Here is a 21,068-nt window from a genome sequence, read left to right on the forward strand (position 1 = left end):
TCTTCCCTTTACTAATGACATGTTCCCTTTACCACTGGCTGCATCACAAGCCCAAAGCCTGATCGACCCACCACCATTCTTCACAGTTGGGAGACGTGTTCTTTTCCTGGAATTCTGCTGCCTTTTTTTTCTCCAAACACATTATAGCCGCAAAGTTCTATTTTGACTTCATTAGTACAGAGGACTTGATTCCACAATGCATCAGGCTTGTTCAGATATTCATTTGCAAACTTCAAGTGCTGAGTTTTGTGGCGAGGACACAGGAAAGGTTTTCTTGTGCAGTCTACCATGAAGGTGCACCACCACCCCAGAGTCTGCTAAAGCTTCCTGAAGGTCTTCTGCAGTCCAACGGGGGTATTGTTTGCCTTTCTAGCAGTCCTTGAGTAGTTCTTTCAGAAAATTTTCTTGGTCTTCCAGACCTCGATTTGACCTCTATCATTCCTGTTAACTGCCATTTCTTAATAACACGATAAACTGACGACCCAGCAACCTGAAAACGCTTTGCTATCTTCTCGTAGCCTTCTCCTGCTTTGTAACATTCAATTCAGAGTCCATGGCTGCTGATTCTTGGGCCAGGTTTGGGGGTTTGACATTTGCATCACGAGGAGTTTCCTAACAATGACTATCAACAAGCCATAGCTCTTAATGAGCTAATGATGGTCTGGGACCACCTTGGGAAAAGTTATCTGAGACCTCAAATATCCTGGGGTGCCCAGACTTTTGCATGGTGCTTCTTTGCTTTTCTTCACTGTACAATTGTACCAAACAAACACAATACACTGATCTTGTACAAAATGCTACAAAGAAATGTGTCATCGTTACCTTTGTCATTTGGTGATCTTCTGCTCACTGAACTATTCACAGTAACAAACATTTTTAAGGAAGGGGGCCTAAACATTTGCATGCCACATAATGAACCAATCGGTGTGCAGTAAGACTGCATTTCCAAGCTGTACATTTTTACTTATCCATACTGAAACTCTGAGCTGCTGTTTGCAGAAACGTTTTGATATTTTTCTTTTAAACTGTTGCTGTCATATGCTGTATGGCTAATCCGGAGTTATTTGTCCTGTATGTCTTGTAAATTGATATTATTGACAAACAATTAGCCTGCACGTGATTTTTCAATTTTGCTATCTGTAATCACTGGCCTCCAGCAGACAGTGTGGCTGCTTTTTCTTCTACGAAGGAATTCTGTAAGGACAGGCACACTTGTATGTCCTGAAATATTACAAGCGGGGAGGCATACTGGAAGAATGTTAGCATTCCTCCGAGTGACATTACTGTGATGTCACTGTAATTGTCATACCGCTGTAGACATCTTTGTGCTTGTGACACTGTGCAATTATCTGAGACATTTTAGACGTGTCTGTCATATGAATGTGATATGTCGACAAAGCAGTGTATTTAAATGGATTGTTAGCTTTGTTTTACAGGCAGTGGTTTATTTTACATTATGACAAAACAATTTGAAAATTGAAATTTGTATTCATTTCTCAGTGAATACCAGAGCAATTAGCAGAATTCTGACATCACCAACTTTTGTTAAACATTTGTTTCATTAGCAATTTAAAAGTTTGGTCACCAACATCATTAAGATAAGAAAACAATAAATATTATTCAAATGAGGTGTGGTAAAAAAAAGGAATACACCCTGCAGCAAAATAAAGCAGTTCCAAACCAATTAACATAAATGGATCCTAACAATATCTGACCATTAACATCGTCATTGAGCTGTGACCAGGTGACAGTGATGGATAGGAGAACAACATCTTCAAGAAGGGATGCTGCTGACTGGGGTGAGAAACTTGGACATGGCCACAGTCCTGAAGACCACGGCCACCCCCTTCTGGACAGTCCACAGCAGTGGTCCTCCACTCTGGAGGTCTGCAGTGACTGCAGGGTTTCATTCCATCCAGTTTCATAATTGGAAGCCAGGCCAGCAGATAATAAAAAGTGGCATTTAATTATATGGCTTTTTTTGGTGCTTTCATTCTCTCAAGACACATCTTTATTACATTGTGGATTTTTCACTTTCTGAGAACTTTATCCACAGGCTTTAGGGACAGATTTGTACCTCTTGGTCCTTCCTCTGAGGCTAGGAAACTGCACTAGCAATTAGAAGGTTGCCGGTTCGAATCCCATAAATGCCAATAGGGACTCTGCTCTGTTGGGCCCTTGAGCAAGGCCCTTAACTTGCAATTGCTGAGCACTTCGAGTAGTGAGAAAAGTGCTATATAAATGCAAAGAACTTCATGATGCAGGTACACAGATTTAAATGGGAGCCTGTTAGCTGGAGAGAAGCTGGCTCCTTTGTCATGTGCACCTCATTATTAACTGATGGTGGGTTAAGAAATCAAGTGACAATGAAAAGCCCATTGTAGTTGTTTAAAATTAAAGTAGGCAATTAAGGGTTCTGAATTGTCTTCATTCTTCTACTTTTGGCTGCTCCTGTTAGGGGTTGCCACAGTGGATCATCTCATCCCATCTCTTCTTGTCCTCGTCATCTTGCTCTGGCACACACGTCACCTTCATGTCCTCTCTTACCACATCCATAAACCTTCCATCCTTAACCTTCCAGTTCCATCCTTCGCACCCTTCTCTCATTACACCCCTCATCTCTCCTCTGTACATGTCCAAACCAATGCAATCTCGCCTCCCTGACTTTGTCTCCCAACTGTCCAACTTGAGCTGACCCTCTAATGTCCTTATTTCTAATCCTGTCCATCCTCATCACACCCAATGCAAATCTTAGTATCTTTAACTCTGCCACCACCAGCTCTGTCACCTGTGCCACCGTCTCCAACCCATATAACATAGCTGGTCTCACTACCGTCCTATAGACCATCCCTTTCATTCTTGCTGACACCCGTCTGTCACCAATCACTCCTGACACTCTTCTCCACCCATTCCACCCTGCCTGCACTCTCTTCTTCACTTCTCTTCTACAATCCCTGTTACTCTGTACTTTTGATCCCAAGTATTTAAACTCCTCCACCTTCACCAACTCTACTCCCTGCATCCTCACCATTGAACTGACATCCCTTTTATTCATACACATGTATTCTGTCTTGGTGGTCCTACTGACCTTCATTCTTCTCCTCTCTAGAGCAGATCTCCACCTCTCCAGGGTCTCCTCATCCTACAGATCATAACGTCATCAGCAAACATCACAGTCCGCGGGGACTCCTGTCTAATTTCGTCTGTCAACCTGTCCATCACCATTGCAAATAAGAAAGGGCTCAGAGCCGATCCCTGATGTAATCCCACCTCCGTCACTCCCACCACAGACCTCACCACAGTCACACTTCCCTCGCACATACAGTGCATCCGGAAAGTATTCACAGCGCATCACTTTTGCCACATTTTGTTATGTTACAGCCTTATTCCAAAATGGATTAAATTCATTTTTTTCCTCAGAATTCTACGCACAACACCCCATCATAATGACAACATGAAAAAAGTTTATTTGAGGTTTTTGCAAATTTATTAAAAATAAAAAAACTGAGAAATCCCATGTCCATAAGTATTCACAGCCTTTGCTCAATACTTTGTCGATGCACCTTTGGCAGCAATTCCAGCCTCAAGTCTTTTTGAATATGATGCCACAAGCTTGGCACACCTATCCTTGGCCAGTTTGGCCCATTCCTTTTTGCAGCACCTCTCAAGCTCCATCAGGTCAGATGGGAAGCGTCGGTGCACAGCCATTTTAAGATCTCTCCAGAGATGTTCAATCGGATTCAAGTCTGGGCTCTGGCTGGGCCACTCAAGGACATTCACAGAGTTGTCCTGAAGCAACTCCTTTGATATCTTGGCTGTGTGCTTAGGGTCGTTGTCCTGCTGAAAGATGAACCGTCGCCCCAGTCTGAGGTCAAGAGCGCTGTGGAGCAGGTTTTCATCCAGGATGTCTCTGTACATTGCTGCAGTCATCTTTCCCTTTATCCTGACTAGTGTCCCAGTCCCTGCCGCTGAAAAACATCCCCACAGCATGATGCTGCCACCACAATGCTTCACTGTAGGGATGGTGCTAGGTTTCCTCCAAACGTGACGCCTGCCATTCACACCAAAGAGTTCAATCTTTGTCTCATCAGACCAGAGAATTTTCTCATGGTCTGAGAGTCCTTCAGGTGCCTTTTGGCAAACTCCAGGTGGGCTGCCATGTGCCTTTTACTAAGGAGTGGCTTCCGTCTGGCCACTCTACCATACCGGCCTGATTGGTGGATTGCTGCAGAGATGGTTGTCCATCTGGAAGGTTCTCCTCTCTCCACAGAGGACCTCTGGAGCTCTGACAGAGTGACCATCGGGTTCTTGGTCACCTCCCTGACTAAGGCCCTTCTCCCCCGATCACTCTTTAGATGGCCGGCCAGCTCTAGGAAGAGTCCTGGTGGTTTCGAACTTCTTCCACTTACGGATGATGGAGGCCACTGTGCTCATTGGGACCTTCAAAGCAGCAGAAATTTTTCTGTAACCTTCCCCAGATTTGTGCCTCGAGACAATCCTGTCTCGGAGGTCTACAGACAATTCTTTTGACTTCATGCTTGGTTTGTGCTCTGACATGAACTGTCAACTGTGGGACCTTCTATAGACAGGTGTGTGCCTTTCCAAGTCATGTCCAGTCAACTGAATTTACCAAAGGTGGACTCCAGTGAAGCTGCAGAAACATCTCAAGGATGATCAGGGGAAATAGGATGCACCTGAGCTCAATTTTGAGCTTTGTGGCAAAGGCTGTGAATACTTATGTACATGTGCTTTCTCCATTTTTTTATTTTTAATAAATTTGCAAAAACCTCAAGTAAACTTTTTTCACGTTGTCATTATGGGGTGTTGTGTGTAGAATTCTGAGGAAAAAAATTAATCCATTTTGGAATAAGGCTGTAACATAACAAAATGTGGAAAAAGTAATGTGCTGTGAATACTTTCCGGTTGCACTGTATCCTGTACAACTCTTACATACTTCTCTGCCACTCCCGACTTCCTCATACAGTACCACAGCTCCTCTCAGTCACCCTGTCATTTGCTTTCTCAGGTCCACAAAGACGCAATGCAACTCCTTCTGGCCTTCTCTAAACCTCTCCATCAACATCCTCAGAGCAAACATCGCATCTGTGGTGCTCTTTCCTGACATGACACCATCCTGCTGCTCACTAATCATCACCTCACTTCTTAACTGAGCTTCCACCACTCTTTCCTATAACTTCATGCTGTGGCTCATCAATTTTATCCCCCTGTAGTTACTGCAGTCCTGCACATCCCCCTTATTCTTAAAAATTGGGCAACAGTACACTTCTTCTCCACTCCTCAGTCATCCTCACTTTCCAAGATTCCATTTAAACTCCACTGCCGTCTCTCCTAAACACCTCCGTGCTTCCACAGGCATGTCATCTGGACCAACAGCCTTCCCATTCTTCATTCTCTTCATACTTGTCCTTATTTCCTCCTTGCTAATTGTAACAAGTAAATTAACTCAAACTAAACCAAAAAATAAATATATTGCTGTGGAAGTAAATAAATGGGTTCTAATTCAAAATGTGTTTAAAGCAAAAACCTGCAGCTGCTGTGAACCTCCAGGACCCCTAGTCTGCAGTAAAAAGTCTAATAATGTGACTGAAAGTCATTTGTATTCATTAATCTGGAGCGGCTGAATGATCAATCATAACTTATGACGTTTTGAAAGCTGCATTACCAAGATGTGGACTTAAGTAGCTGATGTTGTGAATTGCGTTCAGCTATAACTTGAAATGGCAACTCCGTGTTTGCTGATGTCCACGTCAGGCAGCTTTGCAAATTTTTAACAAAAAGCCTGGCAGATAATCTCACATCCTGCTGGCTTCTTGCCACTGCCTTTGTGTGACTATAATATGAGCAAGCCGGTGTGGAATTCCGTGCTGGCTGTAAGACCCCGGCCCTTCTGTAATGCTGAGCTACTCCTGAGTACTGTCAAAAATTAGCTGTCACAGAGTGATCCGACTCTGAAGGAAAGCGGCCTCTTCTGGGATTTTTTTAATGATGTTTCGACACTGCTATCCCTGATCCAAATTACCTGCTATTATAAAAGACGACACATTCTGTCCGGTCACTGCTAAGTTGTTAAGTTCCTGAGCTTTGCAGATAATGCGTGGAAATTGAACTCACTTTTTTTTTCTTTATCTCTGACAGAACGGTTCATTTATTATTTATTACTGACGGATTAGGCCCCCTCTCCACAGTTCACTCTGTAATCAAACGGATGAATCTCATGTCAACATTATTGAGAATGCTGACAGTAAGAGTTTAAACTTTGCTTTAAAAAAAATGTAATGGATTGTTGAGTCTCAGCTGGAAAGTGCAAAAACTAAAATGATAAATTAAAAGGTCTCACTTTAACAAAATAACTCTTTGTTCTAACCATTCATTCTAACTAGCTGAAATAGCCAGCATTGCCCGGTTGGAAAAAAAAGTTTGTTTTTTTTAATTGTTTGAGAACAATTTAATTAAAAAAAATTAAAAAACGCAACTTTAAAAATAAAAATAACAAACAATGAACACTCACTAATGTGCTTGTCTTGCAGTCTTGTATGTATGTTATCATCCAGTTGACACTCTGAACCGGCCAACTCGACTTAATTTCAAAAGCAACAGGTGGGCAGTGGTGGCGCTCAAACATAAAGAATGCTGGCAGTCACCTCCAGTTCGCCCTCTGGTGGTCGTTCCGAGCATCAACTGAATGATAACATGGCATACAAGACTGTAAGATCACTTCCCACCCTACCCAGAAGGGGGTGGGTAAGGGTTGTTTTCACGCTACAGTGTTTTTAGTCAACTAATGAAAAACATGTAGCACGTTTCATGAAAATTGCTTCAGAAGTGATGCTGGAACATACATACATACACACATACATTGACTTTTATGTATATGTATACATATATATATATATATATATATATATATTTTCACGGCATTCGAAGTCTGTGTCACAATCTGATTGTATGGGTGGTTACCTACCAGGTAACGCTTGTGGTTGGCCAGCAATCTGCTAACGTCCGCCACGGTGCCCTCAGTTTGTGAAGAGCAGATCATAGAATGGTTGAAATAGTTTACTGTCAAATAAATGCAAAGAGTACACGACACGTGTTTCGCCCTCATTCTGGGCTCAATCAGGTGATCTGCTCTTCACAAACTGAGGGCACCGTGGCGGACGTTAGCAGATCGCTGGCCAACCACAAGCGTTACCTGGTAGGTAACCACCCATACAATCAGATTGTGACACAGACTTCGAATGCCGTGAATGTAATTACCCCGATCTACATGCTGTCAAATAAACGAACCACATGCCGTGGCGCAACGTTAGGGGCGATGCCTCTGACGCTGACGTCCGAGGTTCGATTCCCGAGAGGGAGTGCAGTGGAGTGTGTACACCTGATGAGCCCAGAATGAGGGCAAAACACGTGTCGTGTACTCTTTGCATTTATTTGACAGTAAACTATTTCAACCATATATATATATATATATATATATATATATATATATATATATATATATATATATATATATATATATATATAAAATATATATATATATATAAAATATAATAAGTTTGCATTAATTTTGATTTGAAGTTCATAAATTAAAACATCACTTGGAATATATGGCTATTCTCCAAAGACACTGAGCAGGTGTGGAGTTTGAACCCAGAGCACTGACCCCAATGCCAGCACGTCTGTCACTACTTCAGAAAGATGGACAGACGTCGTCATCATTGCCTAACCACTACACTTGGAAATGTTCATCAAATTGATGTTATGTTGCTGTTTTATAAATGAGACAGACGCCAAATCTGTCATTTTACGAGCCTGTTTGCTTGTCAGTGTTTTATCTATATCAAAATTGCTACTTTTCACTTTACCCTTTTAGCATTTAATCTTAATTAAAGGAATACTCCAAAAAAAAAAGATCATTTTAAAATGTGTTCTGTAGGGACGACCAAGAATGTAGGTTCTGAAAACATGCATTTACTACTCGTCTATTATCTAACAAGACCTTAAGACATTTCTTTGGGTCTTCATATTACTTAGAAATCATCAGTGAAGTGTTTATTCATCTGTGCAATGTGACCGACTACCAAAACTTCCATATTTAGTATAAGCCTGTGAATCCTTCATATTATCAAGTCATTTTACATCATGACAGTGTGCCACACAGCACAGAGATGATTAACCCATCTACTGATGTTTTGTAAGTTGTCAGAAGACCCAAAGAAGCCTTTGTTAAGGTCTTGTTACATAAGAGTAATAAGTAATAGATGCATTTTTGCAGTACCTAAGGGAAAATGTTACCAAAATTGTTAATCTCCGGTTTTTATGTAGAATAAAGATAGAAACATTTGATAGAATACAAGCCACTTGTGACCAATGTTAGTACAATGGCAAATGATATGAAAAATGACCATGGGGTAGGTGGACTCTTGTCTTATTCATGTCACATAATCCACATGTCAGTTATCCAGCTGTATACTTGTAACATGCAAAACGTGCAATTTTTTTGTTAAAGTGTTAAGCAGATACTTCGGGGAAAAATTGGCACACATCACAAACAAGAAGCACATGCACGTAATACCGAGAGCTTTTGAGTTAATCCTCCCCCATTGGCCAAGATCCATACCCCCCAGAATTCATTAGCCAACATGTGCTTCCCCGCCCTCATTTATTGGCCAAGAGTCCTGTCTTCATTTCACAAGCTTAGTATTATGTGAATGCATTTACTGTTTGTGATGTGTGTTGATTTTTCTAAAAGTATTTATTTAACATATCTTAAGAAACAAATGCAGGTGTTTTGTGTGTTGTGAGCAACCGATTGGGCAACTAACATGTAGATTATGTGACACAAGTAATATGAGATTTTTGTTCCTCTCTCCACCAAATTTTTTTTTAATGTCATTTGCCTTTGCACAGCATTGGTCGCCATTGGCTTGTATTATATAAACTATTTTATCTTCACTCTCCATGGAAATAGGAGATTAAAAACATTTCTCTGTCATCACTACAAATTGCATGGGAGAAAGCAATATATTAAAAAATGACTGTATGTATGTATGTACAGTATGTATGTTATATATGAATATATATAAATAAAATATGGTTGGAGTTTTCCTTAAATGCAGCTCTGTTGCACATAATCCATTATATTTTTTCACTTCTATAACTGATCTTTAAAACAAAAGCAGCCTTCCTTTCTTGTAACTTGGGGGGAAAAAAAACAAAAGCTGAAATGCTGTCTGTATTCCAGCACGTATTTGTGATTAATCTCTCACTCCTTTATTTTGTCTTTCAGGTTCTTCTATTTGTATCATTTTGCTTTTTACGCGTACCATTATCGATTCAATGGACAGTACAGCAGTTTGGCGCTCGTCACTTCCTGGTTATTCATACAGGTGAGCACATTTTGTTGTTTTCTCCAGTCATCAGCCTGTCTTAAAACATTTGATTCATATTTTTTGTAGAGTTACTTTTGGTTTTTCAGCCCTAAGTACAGTAGGCCTTCCTGGTGACCCAGTGTTTTGTCTTTATAGGGTCCTAAGGTGATAGACTTTCGCTTTTAGACTGTTTGTTATGTAGACTTGTGATTCTTAAACTTTTTGAGACTGTGGCGCCCTAATCAAAAGCTTTGTTAATAAAACCCCTATGAAAATATTAATAAAAAAAAGGGATTTTTTTTTAACATACATTTTGTAATCAAAAAATATTTATTAATATATAATATTTATATAAGGTTAAGGAATGAAATGTGAATGAAAATCGAGTACTACCATTGTATGACACAGGTTATCAATATATGGTGTAAAGTTTGTCCTTGGCCTGTTTTATGATTACAGTGGACCCTTGACTTACGAACTCAATTCGTTCGCGAGGGCTGGTTGTAACTCAAGTTGGTTGTAAGTAAAGACTATTTTTCCCATAATAAATAATGGAAATGCCCTTAATGTGTTCCGAACCACCCAAAGCAACACTTACTTAACTTTTTTTTTTAATAGAAAAGGGTTGTATAATGTGCATAATTTACCAAAAACACCAATGATTTTTCTAATGTACTAACCAAAAAGTTATAAAAAGTGCCTAGCCTACCAGAAACAACAATTTCATACTGTACTCACCATTTAAGTTGACATCTTTGGCTTGCAGGAAGGAAGGAGGAGGAGAATGAAATGGAAGGTGGTTATTGTTTGGAAGGAGTTTCCTTATACAAATCTTTTCTTTGTAAAATTGTCGAGATGGTGGATTTCGACATGCTGTACATATTAGCGAGATCGGTCACGCGAACGCCATTCTCATATTTCCACACAATTTCCTTCTTCGTTTCGATTGTGATCGCTTTCTTTACCTTCATTACCTTCACTTCCTTCCTTAGCAATTATCGAAATAAATTATATAAATCACTGCACTGACCGAAATTACGTCCACAAACACGCGTATCTGGGCTCCGACTGACGCTTACAAACGCTCTCGGCTGTTTGTTTACAATCGCACAAGCGGATACACATGACCGCATTTGGGTCTTAACACAAGATGTTGGTCGTAAATCAAAGCAAAAATTTTGGTCGTAAATCAAGTTGTTCACATGTCAGGCCGGTCGTATATCAAGGGTCGACTGTATTTGTTTTTGTTGCGGCAACAGTAGAAAATCTCCTGTCACATAAGCATGCAGAAATAAACTGGAGTTAGGATTTTACATGCTCAATGACTTAAAAGTCCTCATTTATTATGATTTTTTTTTTTAACCTTTTAAGAAGTAAACTAGTCTTCACATTTATTAACCACATCTGAGAAAAAATCATCCAACGTATATTCTTCACTTGCTGACAAATCAATCTTTACTTACTCATTGCAATTAAATGGATCCAGAATCCACAGCAGACCCTTCTCTTGGGTTCCGACTTTCAGGAAAACAGTATTGAAATGTGACTAATGAATTAACCACAGGCAATATTAGTTAATGCGCATAGCTCCTGCATGGTGACTTATGCGTCAAACAACAGAGATGTTTAGTAACTGTCTTGACAGACAGCAGGACATCTGTCTTCTGGTTTAGATGAGCTCAAATCAATATTGTGTCAAATTCAGGATATTATTTGATTGCCTCTAATTTTCCCAGGAGCTACAGCTGATAGGCATTATGACCGATGGCTCATGGAAGTGCCAATAAGGTTTTGCAGAACCTAAGGGTTCCCCAGAACACAGATTAAGAAACACCAATGTAGACCATAGCAGAATGCCCCAAATCCCAAACTCTTACCACACTCAAGATTGACTGCTCTTATACTGAAGTACTTCCTGCTTTCTTTTAAATGTGTCACCTCAAGAGCACTGGAGCAGGCAAGAGAGAAAGTGACACATTTATTCATCCATTGTAGATAATAAGCCCCAAATGTAAGTAGCGTACAAATGACTGTTGGCAAAATAATTTTAATACAACTTGGATAATAGGCTACTAGATGGTTCTCTGTCTTAATATGTTAGTAGGTTTCCTGTACGATGTGGTCTGGCGTGGCCCATGGATGGAGCAGCTGAGATACAGAAAGAGTTGGCCACTCCTTGAAAGGGAAAAGAGAGAAGGCTGAGGGAGCGAGTGAGTTTCTTTGTTAGCCTACTAGTCCAGCATCCTTGATGTGCCTCCCTGTCCAAAGGGATGTTGTAAGTGCAGGGCCAACTCCCCTGGTTGGGAACAACTTGCCCCCCCATCCTAACCCATGCTCCCCTCCTGCAGGGGGAAAGGGTTCTGTTATTCCTAAAAGATAGATAGATAGATACTTAATTAATCCCAAGGGGAAATTCCCATACTCCAGCAGCAGCATACTGATAATAACAATATTAAATTAAAGAGTGATAACAATGCAGGTATAACAGTCAATAACTTTGTATAATGTTAACGTTTACCCCCCCCCCCCCCCCCGGGTGGAATTGAAGAGTCGCATGGTGTGGGGGAGGAACGATCTCCTCAGTCTGTCAGTGGAGCAGGACGGTGACAGCAGTCTGTCACTGAAGCTGCTCCTCTGTCTGGAGATGATCCTGTTCAGTGGATGCAGTGGATTCTTCATGATTGACAGAAGTCTGCTCAGCGCCCGTCGCTCTGCCACGGATGTCAAACTGTCCAGCTCCATGCCTACAATAGAGCCTGCCTTCCTCACCAGTTTGTCCAGGTGTGAGGCGTCCCTCTTCTTTATGCTGCTTCCCCAGCACACCACCGCGTAGAAGAGGGCACTCGCCACAACCATCTGATAGAACATCTGCAGCATCTTATTGCTGATGTTGAAGGACGCCAGCCTTCTAAGGAAGTATAACCGGCTCTGTCCTTTCTTACACAGAGCATCAGTATTGGCAGTCCAGTCCAGTTTATCATCCAGCTGCACTCTCAGGTATTTATAGGTCTGCACACAGTTAACCTCTGATGATCACGGGGTCCATGAGGGGCCTGGTCCTCCTAAAATCCACCACCAGCCCCTTGGTTTTCCTGGTGTTCAGTTGTAGGTGGTTTGAGTCGCACCACTTAACAAAGTATGCGAACTGCAGAGGGTCGAGGGCATGGCGGACCTGTGGCCTCAGGTGGTGAAGCAGCAGCCGCTCCATGGTCTTCATCACATGTGACATCAGGGCAACAGGTCTGAAGTCATTCAGCTTACTAGGACATGATACCGTTGGGACTGGGGTGATGCAAGATGTTTTCTAAAGCCTCGAGACTGTCCCCATTCCAGGCTCAGGTTGAAGATACAGTGTAGAGGACGCCCCAGCTCCCACGCACAGGCCTTCAGCAGTAAAATGTACCTGTCTTTGACATTGGAGCTCATACAAAACTAAAACAATGCCTCTGACAAGTCTGTGCAGGATTATGACAAAGCAGCCTTGTGAAATCAGTGACAAGCAGATTGACGCAAAGACTTCAGCCCGCCACGTCCAGCTGGCCAGTCACTTTGGGGCCAAACAACTGCATGCAGAAGTTCTTGTTTGATCTAGTAGGGTCATAAATGTGTCTGAGCAACAACTGTTTTCAGAAGTATTATTGTTGGTTTTAAATACAGTGAAGCCTTGGATTGCAAGTAACTTGGTCTGTGAGTGTTTTGCAAGATGAGCTAATATTTTTAATAAATTTTAACTTGACAAACGAGTGAGGTCTTGAAATACGAGTAGTACATCTACGGTTTGTCTGCCAAGCATTACATTGGGATTGTGGGTAATCGTCTCCCATGCTCAGTCTCAGTCGGCATGCCTCACTCATAGAGTCAACATCCGTATGAGCGTATACTATTTACTATAGCATGGTGACCACGTGTGTGTGTGCTGTGACGTGCACCCCAAAAACACGAGGCTGAGTCTCAGTACTATAGCAAAACCAGTTTTATTCAGAGTGAAACTGGAACAGCACGGTTATTTATTGTAGCGGGATCTACCGCTCTACTACACACAGACACAGCAATCAGGGAGGTTAGTGTCCAAGTAATCCTGTGCCCTGCATTTCTAATGTTCTTCGCATCACCCATTGATGGCAGGCACTAATAGCATGATTGTGATCTTTTCTGATTCACTTTTACGGCGAACTGCTACAGCGCTGGGAGCCTGCAGTTGCTTCGGGACGCTCTTCCGCGTGTCGTCCCGTTGAGGGGGAATCCCAAAAGAGTTTAGAAACCCTTACAGTGCGTAAAGCATTTTTTTTAATTTTGTGTCCAAGTGTAGTGACTCATCAGGCAAAAGCAATTGTCATTGGATGGGTTCCTTGTTAAAGTCGCAAAAACAGAAAAAGATTCCAGTGAGCCGACAGATAGCAGGGATTCCGTTAGAGTGAAGATTTTGTATTAACCATTTCTATATAAATATTTGTGGGTTGTGAAACTATTTATCTGAGTTTTCATTATTTCTTATGGGCAAATTCGCTTTGATATACATGTGCTTTGGATTACAAGCACATTTCTGGAATGAATTATGCTCGCAAACCAAGGCACCACTGTATATAATTTATCATATCATATCATGATACTCTGACCAGGTGCAGTCATTGTGGCCCAATGTCTAAAGATCTGGAACATAAATCATTAAGTCACTTACAGTATCTCCAGTGTTTGTTGTAAGTATATGGAAAGCACTGTTTGATCTGAAAGTCACATTTAATTAAATCATAAGTTAAAAAATAATAATAATAATAATCAAATGTAGTGTTACACCAGTCAGTCAGCCTGGTAATGATGGTGCAGACAAGTTCAAAATGCTACACACAGGGAAGAATGTTCAGAGTGTTGGTAGCATTAGTGAGGCCACATCTGGAGTACCATGTGCAGTTTTATTCACCACTAAGAAGACATGGCAGCACTAGAAGTTGTGAAGAGATGAGCAGCCAAGTGTATCCTGGGACTGAAGGACAGGCTAAGGGAATTGAAGTGTTTAATTCCATGTAGAAAAGGCTGCAGGGAAACCTCATCTTGGTCATCAAAAGTAACCAAAGGTGTCATGGAAACTGATTCCAAAGAGTCCATTCAGTTCAGCTGTGAAGGCAAATATGTGGAAGGTGGGAGTCAGCAAACCCTTCTTCACAAAAGGTTTGTGGGAACCTCAAGCACACTATGGAATCATTGAGCTGAAATGGGAGTCTAGAACACTTTTTTCGAAAGTATCTGGATGAGAGATTGAGACGTCTTAATTACAGATAACCAAATTATGCAACTGACGGAACAATCTCCTCTCATTTGTCGACATTCTTGTGTGTACAGACTTTGTTTTTACAGGTCGGAGTGGCCCAGTGTCTGCCTCCGCCATCACTCACTGCTGTTCAACCAGCGATGGGGAAACTCTGTTGTGTGTGTGTGTGTGTAACTAGCAGTGGACAAGTTATCTCAGGGATGACACTAAAGGGCTTAAGGAGTACCAAATCCACCAGTCCAGCACCAGGAGTCTTTGTTTAAAAACAAAAGTAAATCCTATATTTTGTAGAGTAGGACTACCTGGTGACCCTGTGTTTTGTTGTGGTAGGGTCCTTGGGTGACCACATTTTCCCATTCAGACTATTATTATATTGACCTGAACTAAATGCCCCAAATCCCATGTCTACCCTTTGTATGTTTATTCTCCCCTGCCTGGTCACCGTCAGGATTAACTGCTGTCGTAGTTAAGTTCTTCTCCTATACTTCTGTGTCAATTACCCGAGACGATTCGATTGAGTATCATAAGTGATAGGAGGGAGAGTTTAATTTTTTTTATTCATACAAAAACAAATACAGTTGTGCCCAAAATACAAGGTGAGCCAAAGTGAAGTGCCCCATTTCTCAAGTTCATTGCGTGAGGTAGAGGCAGCCGAGTGGATGGTGGTCCTTTTTGTTAGGAGATCCCTTGTAGGTTTCAGTCGGCAGGCCACATGCCCTGGTCCGGTGCGCACTGTGCTTTCACTGTTGAAGCGTTCTTCAAAAACAACAAACCCATCATCACTACGCAACACGCCTTCCGAACGCACTTCAGCATTCCTCCTCACGGTGACGTCCCAAATCAGAAAACAGTTCTTCAGTGGGTGGCTAAATTTAGACAGACGGGTACAACATTGAACAGAAAATCTCCAGGCTGTCCTCGGACTGTATGAACGCCTGAAAACATCCAAGCTGTAAGGGCATCCATTTTGCAGTCTCCTAGAGGTTCAGCGCACTTTTGTCTTCGGCATTTCCAACACGTCTTTGATTTTGCACGAGGACCTTCATTTCCATCCATACATGGGTGTAGTGCAGGAGCTCACTGGGAGAGACTGGGAGAGCCGTAGAGAGTTTTGCGCCAACATTCTGCAAACCCTTCCTCGAGATGCCATTGTCATGTGCAGCGACCAGGCACATTTCCATATGTATGGTTGCGTAAATAAGCCAAACTTTCGCTATCGTGCTGAAACCAACCCTCGTGAACTTCATCAGCAACTCCTGCACAGTGAGCACACGTGTTACAGTTTGGTGTTCCGTTGCAGAATTTGGCATTGTAGGCCCTTACTTTTTTGAGGAGGGGGGAGCAACAACAACAACAGCATCATTTATTTCTAGAGCACATTTTCATACAAATAATGCAGCTCAAAGTGCTTTACATCAGGGGTGTCAAACTCTGGTCCTGGAGGGCCACAGTGGATGCAGGTTTTCATTCTAACCATCTCCTCAATTACTGATGAGTTTTTGCTGCTAATTAACTTCTTTTGCCATTGTTTTAATTGACATGACTAAGACTCCTTTATTTGTTCCTTTTTCCTTTTATTAGCAGCCAAACAATAATGAGACACAAACAAACCACCGCATGACCAGCTAACCTGTGCCCATCGCACAATATGTGGAAATAAAGAAAGGTGAAGGTCTCAGTAAAACAGAAAATCAACAGTTTTGGAAATGTCTGCTGTGGCAGAATGAAAGCAGCAACAAGCCGTGGAATTAAATGACGGGTTTAATTAACAGCAAGAATGAGCTTCTCATTAAGAAACTGGTTGGAGTTTGAATCCCCAGTTTAACTGGTCATCTGTCAGCTCATTTCACCTCTCATTTCTGTTTGACTGTCATTTAATGAAGAAAAGAATCAATTCAGGGGACTGAATCCTTAAAAACAGGGCTCAAGAAAATAAGTTAATTAGCAGTGAAAACTGGTCACTTATTACGAAAAGGGTTAGAATGAAAACCTGCAGCCACTGCGGCCCTCCCGGCCTGGAGTTCGACACCCCTGCTTTACATGATGAAGAGAGAGAAAAAAGACAAAAATAAATCAGAATTAAAATAAGGGAACACTAATTAACATAGAATAAAAGTAAGGTCCGATGGCCATGGAGAACAGACAAAAAAACAAAAAGCTCCAGACGGCTGGAGAAAAAAAAAAAAAAAATCTGCAGGTTGTCCAGGCCACGAGACTACCTGGCCAGCCCCCTCTAGGCATTCTAACCAACATAAATGATCAGCCCTCATTGTATTCAGGGTTCTCAAGGAAGAACTTAATGATGAAGGTCACGTGGACTTCTGTCCTTTAATCACTTTAGACACTGAAATGCTAGAGAACTGGAAGTCATGGATGTGGTGGATGCCTGGTGTCAACAGGGTGGAGCTCACACAGCCTGCACGGAGATCCATGCAAGTTTTGCGGGAAATGTTTCTGGGGAAGCTGATCTCCCTGCACAGCAATGTCGGGTGGCCTTCACGTTTGCCTGATCTCGCTCCGTGAGAGTTCTTCTTGTGGGGCTTTCTCAAGTTAAAAGTGTCTACACACCGACCTCAAAACCCTGAAGCCCTCAAGGATGCAATTTGCCACGAAATCACCTTGAACTGGCCGAACGAGTCATGCGAGCGTTTAGAAATCATCTTGAAGAGTGTATCGCTAATGATGGCCACCACCTTGAAGATATCATTTTTAAAGCAGAGTTAAAAACATCTATTTTGTGTAGCCTTTCTTTTTTTTGTTCTAGTTTTTGATTACAACGATAACTTTTAAGTTTGGTGCTTTGTAAAAAGCCGAGTACAAGTACCTTGGCAGTGACGTCAGGCTGACGCGAGTACCAGCCGTTGAATCCCTTGTTGCTCAATAATGCTGAGGTTGCTTTGTTGTTCATTATGAATGAATGTACTCTTGTCAGTTGTTTTGATGTGGCGGTCCCACTGTCAAGTGTCTTTGCCCTTTTTACCGACTGTCTTTGTCTTCCTTTTCTTCTGCAGCATTCGATGATTTACTTCTTCCACCACTATGAACTTCCTGCCATACTGCAGCAGATTCGTATTCAGGAGATGTTGCTTCAGAGCCAACAGGCCGGACAGGGCAACCAGACAAGCCTTCAGGATAACCTGAATAACAACACTACCAACAGCAGCACCGGGGGGCCTTCGAATGGCCAGCCACGTCCTCTAAGAGAGATCCCACCACACCTTAATGGTTTAGTCAGTCCAGGCACCGGAGGAGCGGCTGGCAACTCTGCCCAAGACAGTGACTTGGATTGGAGGGCTGAGACTGCTGCCATCATCACTGAGGCCCTGTTCGCGCCACAGCTAGAGGGAGCTGTACTTGAGCCTAATCCAGAGGCGGCTGTGACCAGTATGGGTGGCCCTCCTAATACTATGTCTAGCATGAGTGTGGTGATACACCAGCTGGTGCACAGTGAGGACTCGGCAGTAGGTGGCCCCACAGCAGACGATGACAGCCGGGCTGGACAGTCCAGCCCATTGCTTACTGCACAGGAAGCCGAGGCGGTGGACTTGCCGTCCCTCAGCACCTCACAGCTCACGCATCCTCTTTCCGAGGCTGCACAGTGTCCAACAGAATCCCCTCGGGAACTAACGGGGGGCGATGGAGACTGTGGAAAAGCCATGTCTCAGACTGTGCCAGTACTGCCCGGGTGCACCGATAGAAGCCCGCACCCTGTGGCACTCGAACAACGGGCCCCAGACTGGATCCTTAGAGACGCAGCCACCGGCGCCCTGCCTGACCAGCAGCATCCCAGTCCATCATGAGCCTTTGCAGAGCTCTGAACGGATGGACACCTGAGACACTAGCTTTTCTTGAGAGAGGGAGAACGCGGAGCGCGGGAGGAAGAGGGTGGTAGAAGGAGGACTGACCTACGCCTTCTCTTCCTGTCCATTTATTAGGGAGACGAGAGAGCCAGAGTGAAAGAGAACTTTTAATTCTTTTAAAGCAAATTATGTCTGTTCCTCAAGTGGGTGACAGTTGGATATTTGGGCTGTGTGAAAGGTAACAAGAGTGCACTAATGTAGAAAAAACAAATAGCGGAAGATGTCTCCGACTGTGGAATACCACATCGTGATTCCAATCTATGTGATTTATTATTATTATTATTATTTTTCCTTCACTCACAGGTCCATTTTTTTTCAGAATTAAATAAAATCAGACTTAACCGATCAATCTTGCGTCAAACGGCCACCCCAGACAGGAAAACTAAAATGGATGCAGGCGTTTCCTTTTCTTGTTCCAAAAAGACAAGTCAGGCCATTTCCCTTTCCTACACTTCAGTAAATAAATAAAATGATTAACTGCAGTAAAAAAAAAAAAAAAAAAAATGTGTAGGGTTTGGCCATCGGGCATTGTGAGCCGAGTGAGGATGCGGCAGGTCGATCTCGTTTTTCACACGGGCAGACATCCTCTGAAATCCAAGCTGTTTTTGTTTTATTACTAATGGCTGGTTGTTAAGCAGCTTCTTGTGATCTCGCCTGCCATGTTGGTTGATCTCAAGAGCCTGACACATTCTGCGTGTTTTTCTTTTCTGCTTGTTCGTCTCTAGTTAAGGCCTTGTGCGACCGGTAAGCCAGCAGCCGTTTCCTCATGTCGCCTCCACCCCGTAAGCAGGTGCTTGATGTTTATTTCGCACACCTTTGTGTTTAATTGCAGTTGTTTGTAAGCTGCATGTTGTGCTCTGCTGGGAGGCTGACGACCGACTCAGACTGCGTTTCAACACTTGGCGCACGTATTTGTCTCATTGTTTTGCATTTGGCCGAGTTGAGCCTCTTGGTGAAGATGGGGAGTCTCAGTAGACGGACGGCAGTGCTTGAGAGATGCCACACGCTCACAGGGTGTTGTCACCGTAGTTAAAACGTGACTTTGACGTCTTTTTGTGGCCCCGAGTCTCAATGCGGCCTTGGGGAGAGGCCGCACATAACGTCTTCTCCTAAGTCTTTCAATGTTTCGTTTTGTTTCTGCACTTTTGGAGGGGCCTCATACACCCCCCAGCTTGTTCCATTCTGCACACCATCATCATTTTCATTATGAAACCAGTTTCGTTTGGCCAGTGTCTTAACTGGGGGTCTTTGAGCTTAACCTGTCTGTGTAGACCTTAGAGAAGTGGCACCTTCCTTGGCGCCCTAACTGTGTTGCATTAACAAGAAGTTCATTCTTAAAGTCAACTGTGCAAACTACGCTGTAGTCGCTACCAAAATATTATTATTGGGGGGTTCGTGTTGGGCGTGCGAGGGTAGGAAGGATCACCTTGATCTGGTGGTTGATGTGAAGGAAGGTGGTGGGAGCAATGGCCCAGAGCTCAGTGTCCCCCCCAGCCAAAACCTGTGTGTTTGCAGGAGGACAGCCAGCCTCTCCTTTTCCCCTTCGTGTTGATGTCGCCCTTCACCGTACAGTCCTTCAGATCGCCAGTTTCCTTGTTGTTGTTGTTGTTTTTACCCTCTGAGGGGAGTTTGCTATGCAGCAGGTACCTTCAACTCTACTGAGATGAGTGCAATATTAGGACGTGTCACTATGTGGGGTCTTAGTTCATCAGGGAGACAGTTCTAGAACTTAGCAGCAGGTGTTGTGAAGTGTTTTTAAGCCCTGATGCAGGGAGACATGCATCTTGTTTCCAGTTACACTTAAGTTGATCTTCTCTGTAACATAATACGCAAAGTTTTATACTTCTACGAGTTGTTCCTGTGTCTCTTTTGTTTTGTTTTTTTGTTTTTTGCTTTGCCCACCCTTTCACTTCGGTGCTTCTGTCTAAAACAATGTCTGCTTCAATTAAAGGCTTGAAATGAAGACCTAAACGAAGTCTGGATTGACGTGTCGCTGTGGTTTCTTCTCTGTCTCTCCCTTTGGATCTGTCAGTGAGGTACGAGTTTACATCCCAAAATGGCGGTTGCCTTTCAAGTTTTCATTTTGTAAAACCTGTTTGTCTAAGGCTGTGTCGACTCTACCATACTTTGATTTAAAAATGCCTTTTTTAAACTGACACAGTCTGTACCGGCCTCTTCATATCGTATGTCTGACCACATGACTGAAAATGCGTATGACGTAGCCGTTCCATTATCCTGGACGTTCACATGTCAGCAGAAATGAGAAGAGAAAATGTCCGCCTTGAAGTGATGGTTACGCCGCTGGCCACCGGATTCATCTCAGAATTGTAACGATCTGTAAGTTATTTGCCGTTTGCACTCAAAATGCAAAACACAAGCAACCCTGGAGAAAAGTTTCCTTGATTTTCAAAGAAGTCTGAGTCAGAACGGTTCTTTATTTGCACATTGATCTTCACAAATGTCACGTGCAATGGAAAAACCTGCCATTGTTTTCAAAATTGAATTTTTTTAGTTTTTGGACTTACGTGGTCTTTCCTGATGTTATAAGGTAGT

At 42.7% G+C, this 21,068-nt stretch overlaps 1 protein-coding gene across 1 annotated transcript in view; it reads left to right on the forward strand.

Annotated features, from left to right (window-relative positions):
• Positions 1–20,486, forward strand: part of tmem259 (transmembrane protein 259) — an 80,146-nt gene extending 59,660 nt beyond the window's left edge. Inside the window, exons 11-12 of the mRNA XM_028816655.2 lie at positions 9,308–9,407; positions 17,667–20,486. Coding sequence (XP_028672488.2) covers positions 9,308–9,407; positions 17,667–18,455 — 889 coding nt within the window. The 3' untranslated portion in view covers positions 18,456–20,486. The remainder of the gene's footprint in view (positions 1–9,307; positions 9,408–17,666) is intronic.
• Positions 20,487–21,068: the final 582 nt, after the last annotated feature.

The sequence above is a fragment of the Erpetoichthys calabaricus genome, chromosome 12 (assembly GCF_900747795.2).
Source record: "Erpetoichthys calabaricus chromosome 12, fErpCal1.3, whole genome shotgun sequence".
NCBI lineage: Eukaryota > Metazoa > Chordata > Cladistia > Polypteriformes > Polypteridae > Erpetoichthys > Erpetoichthys calabaricus.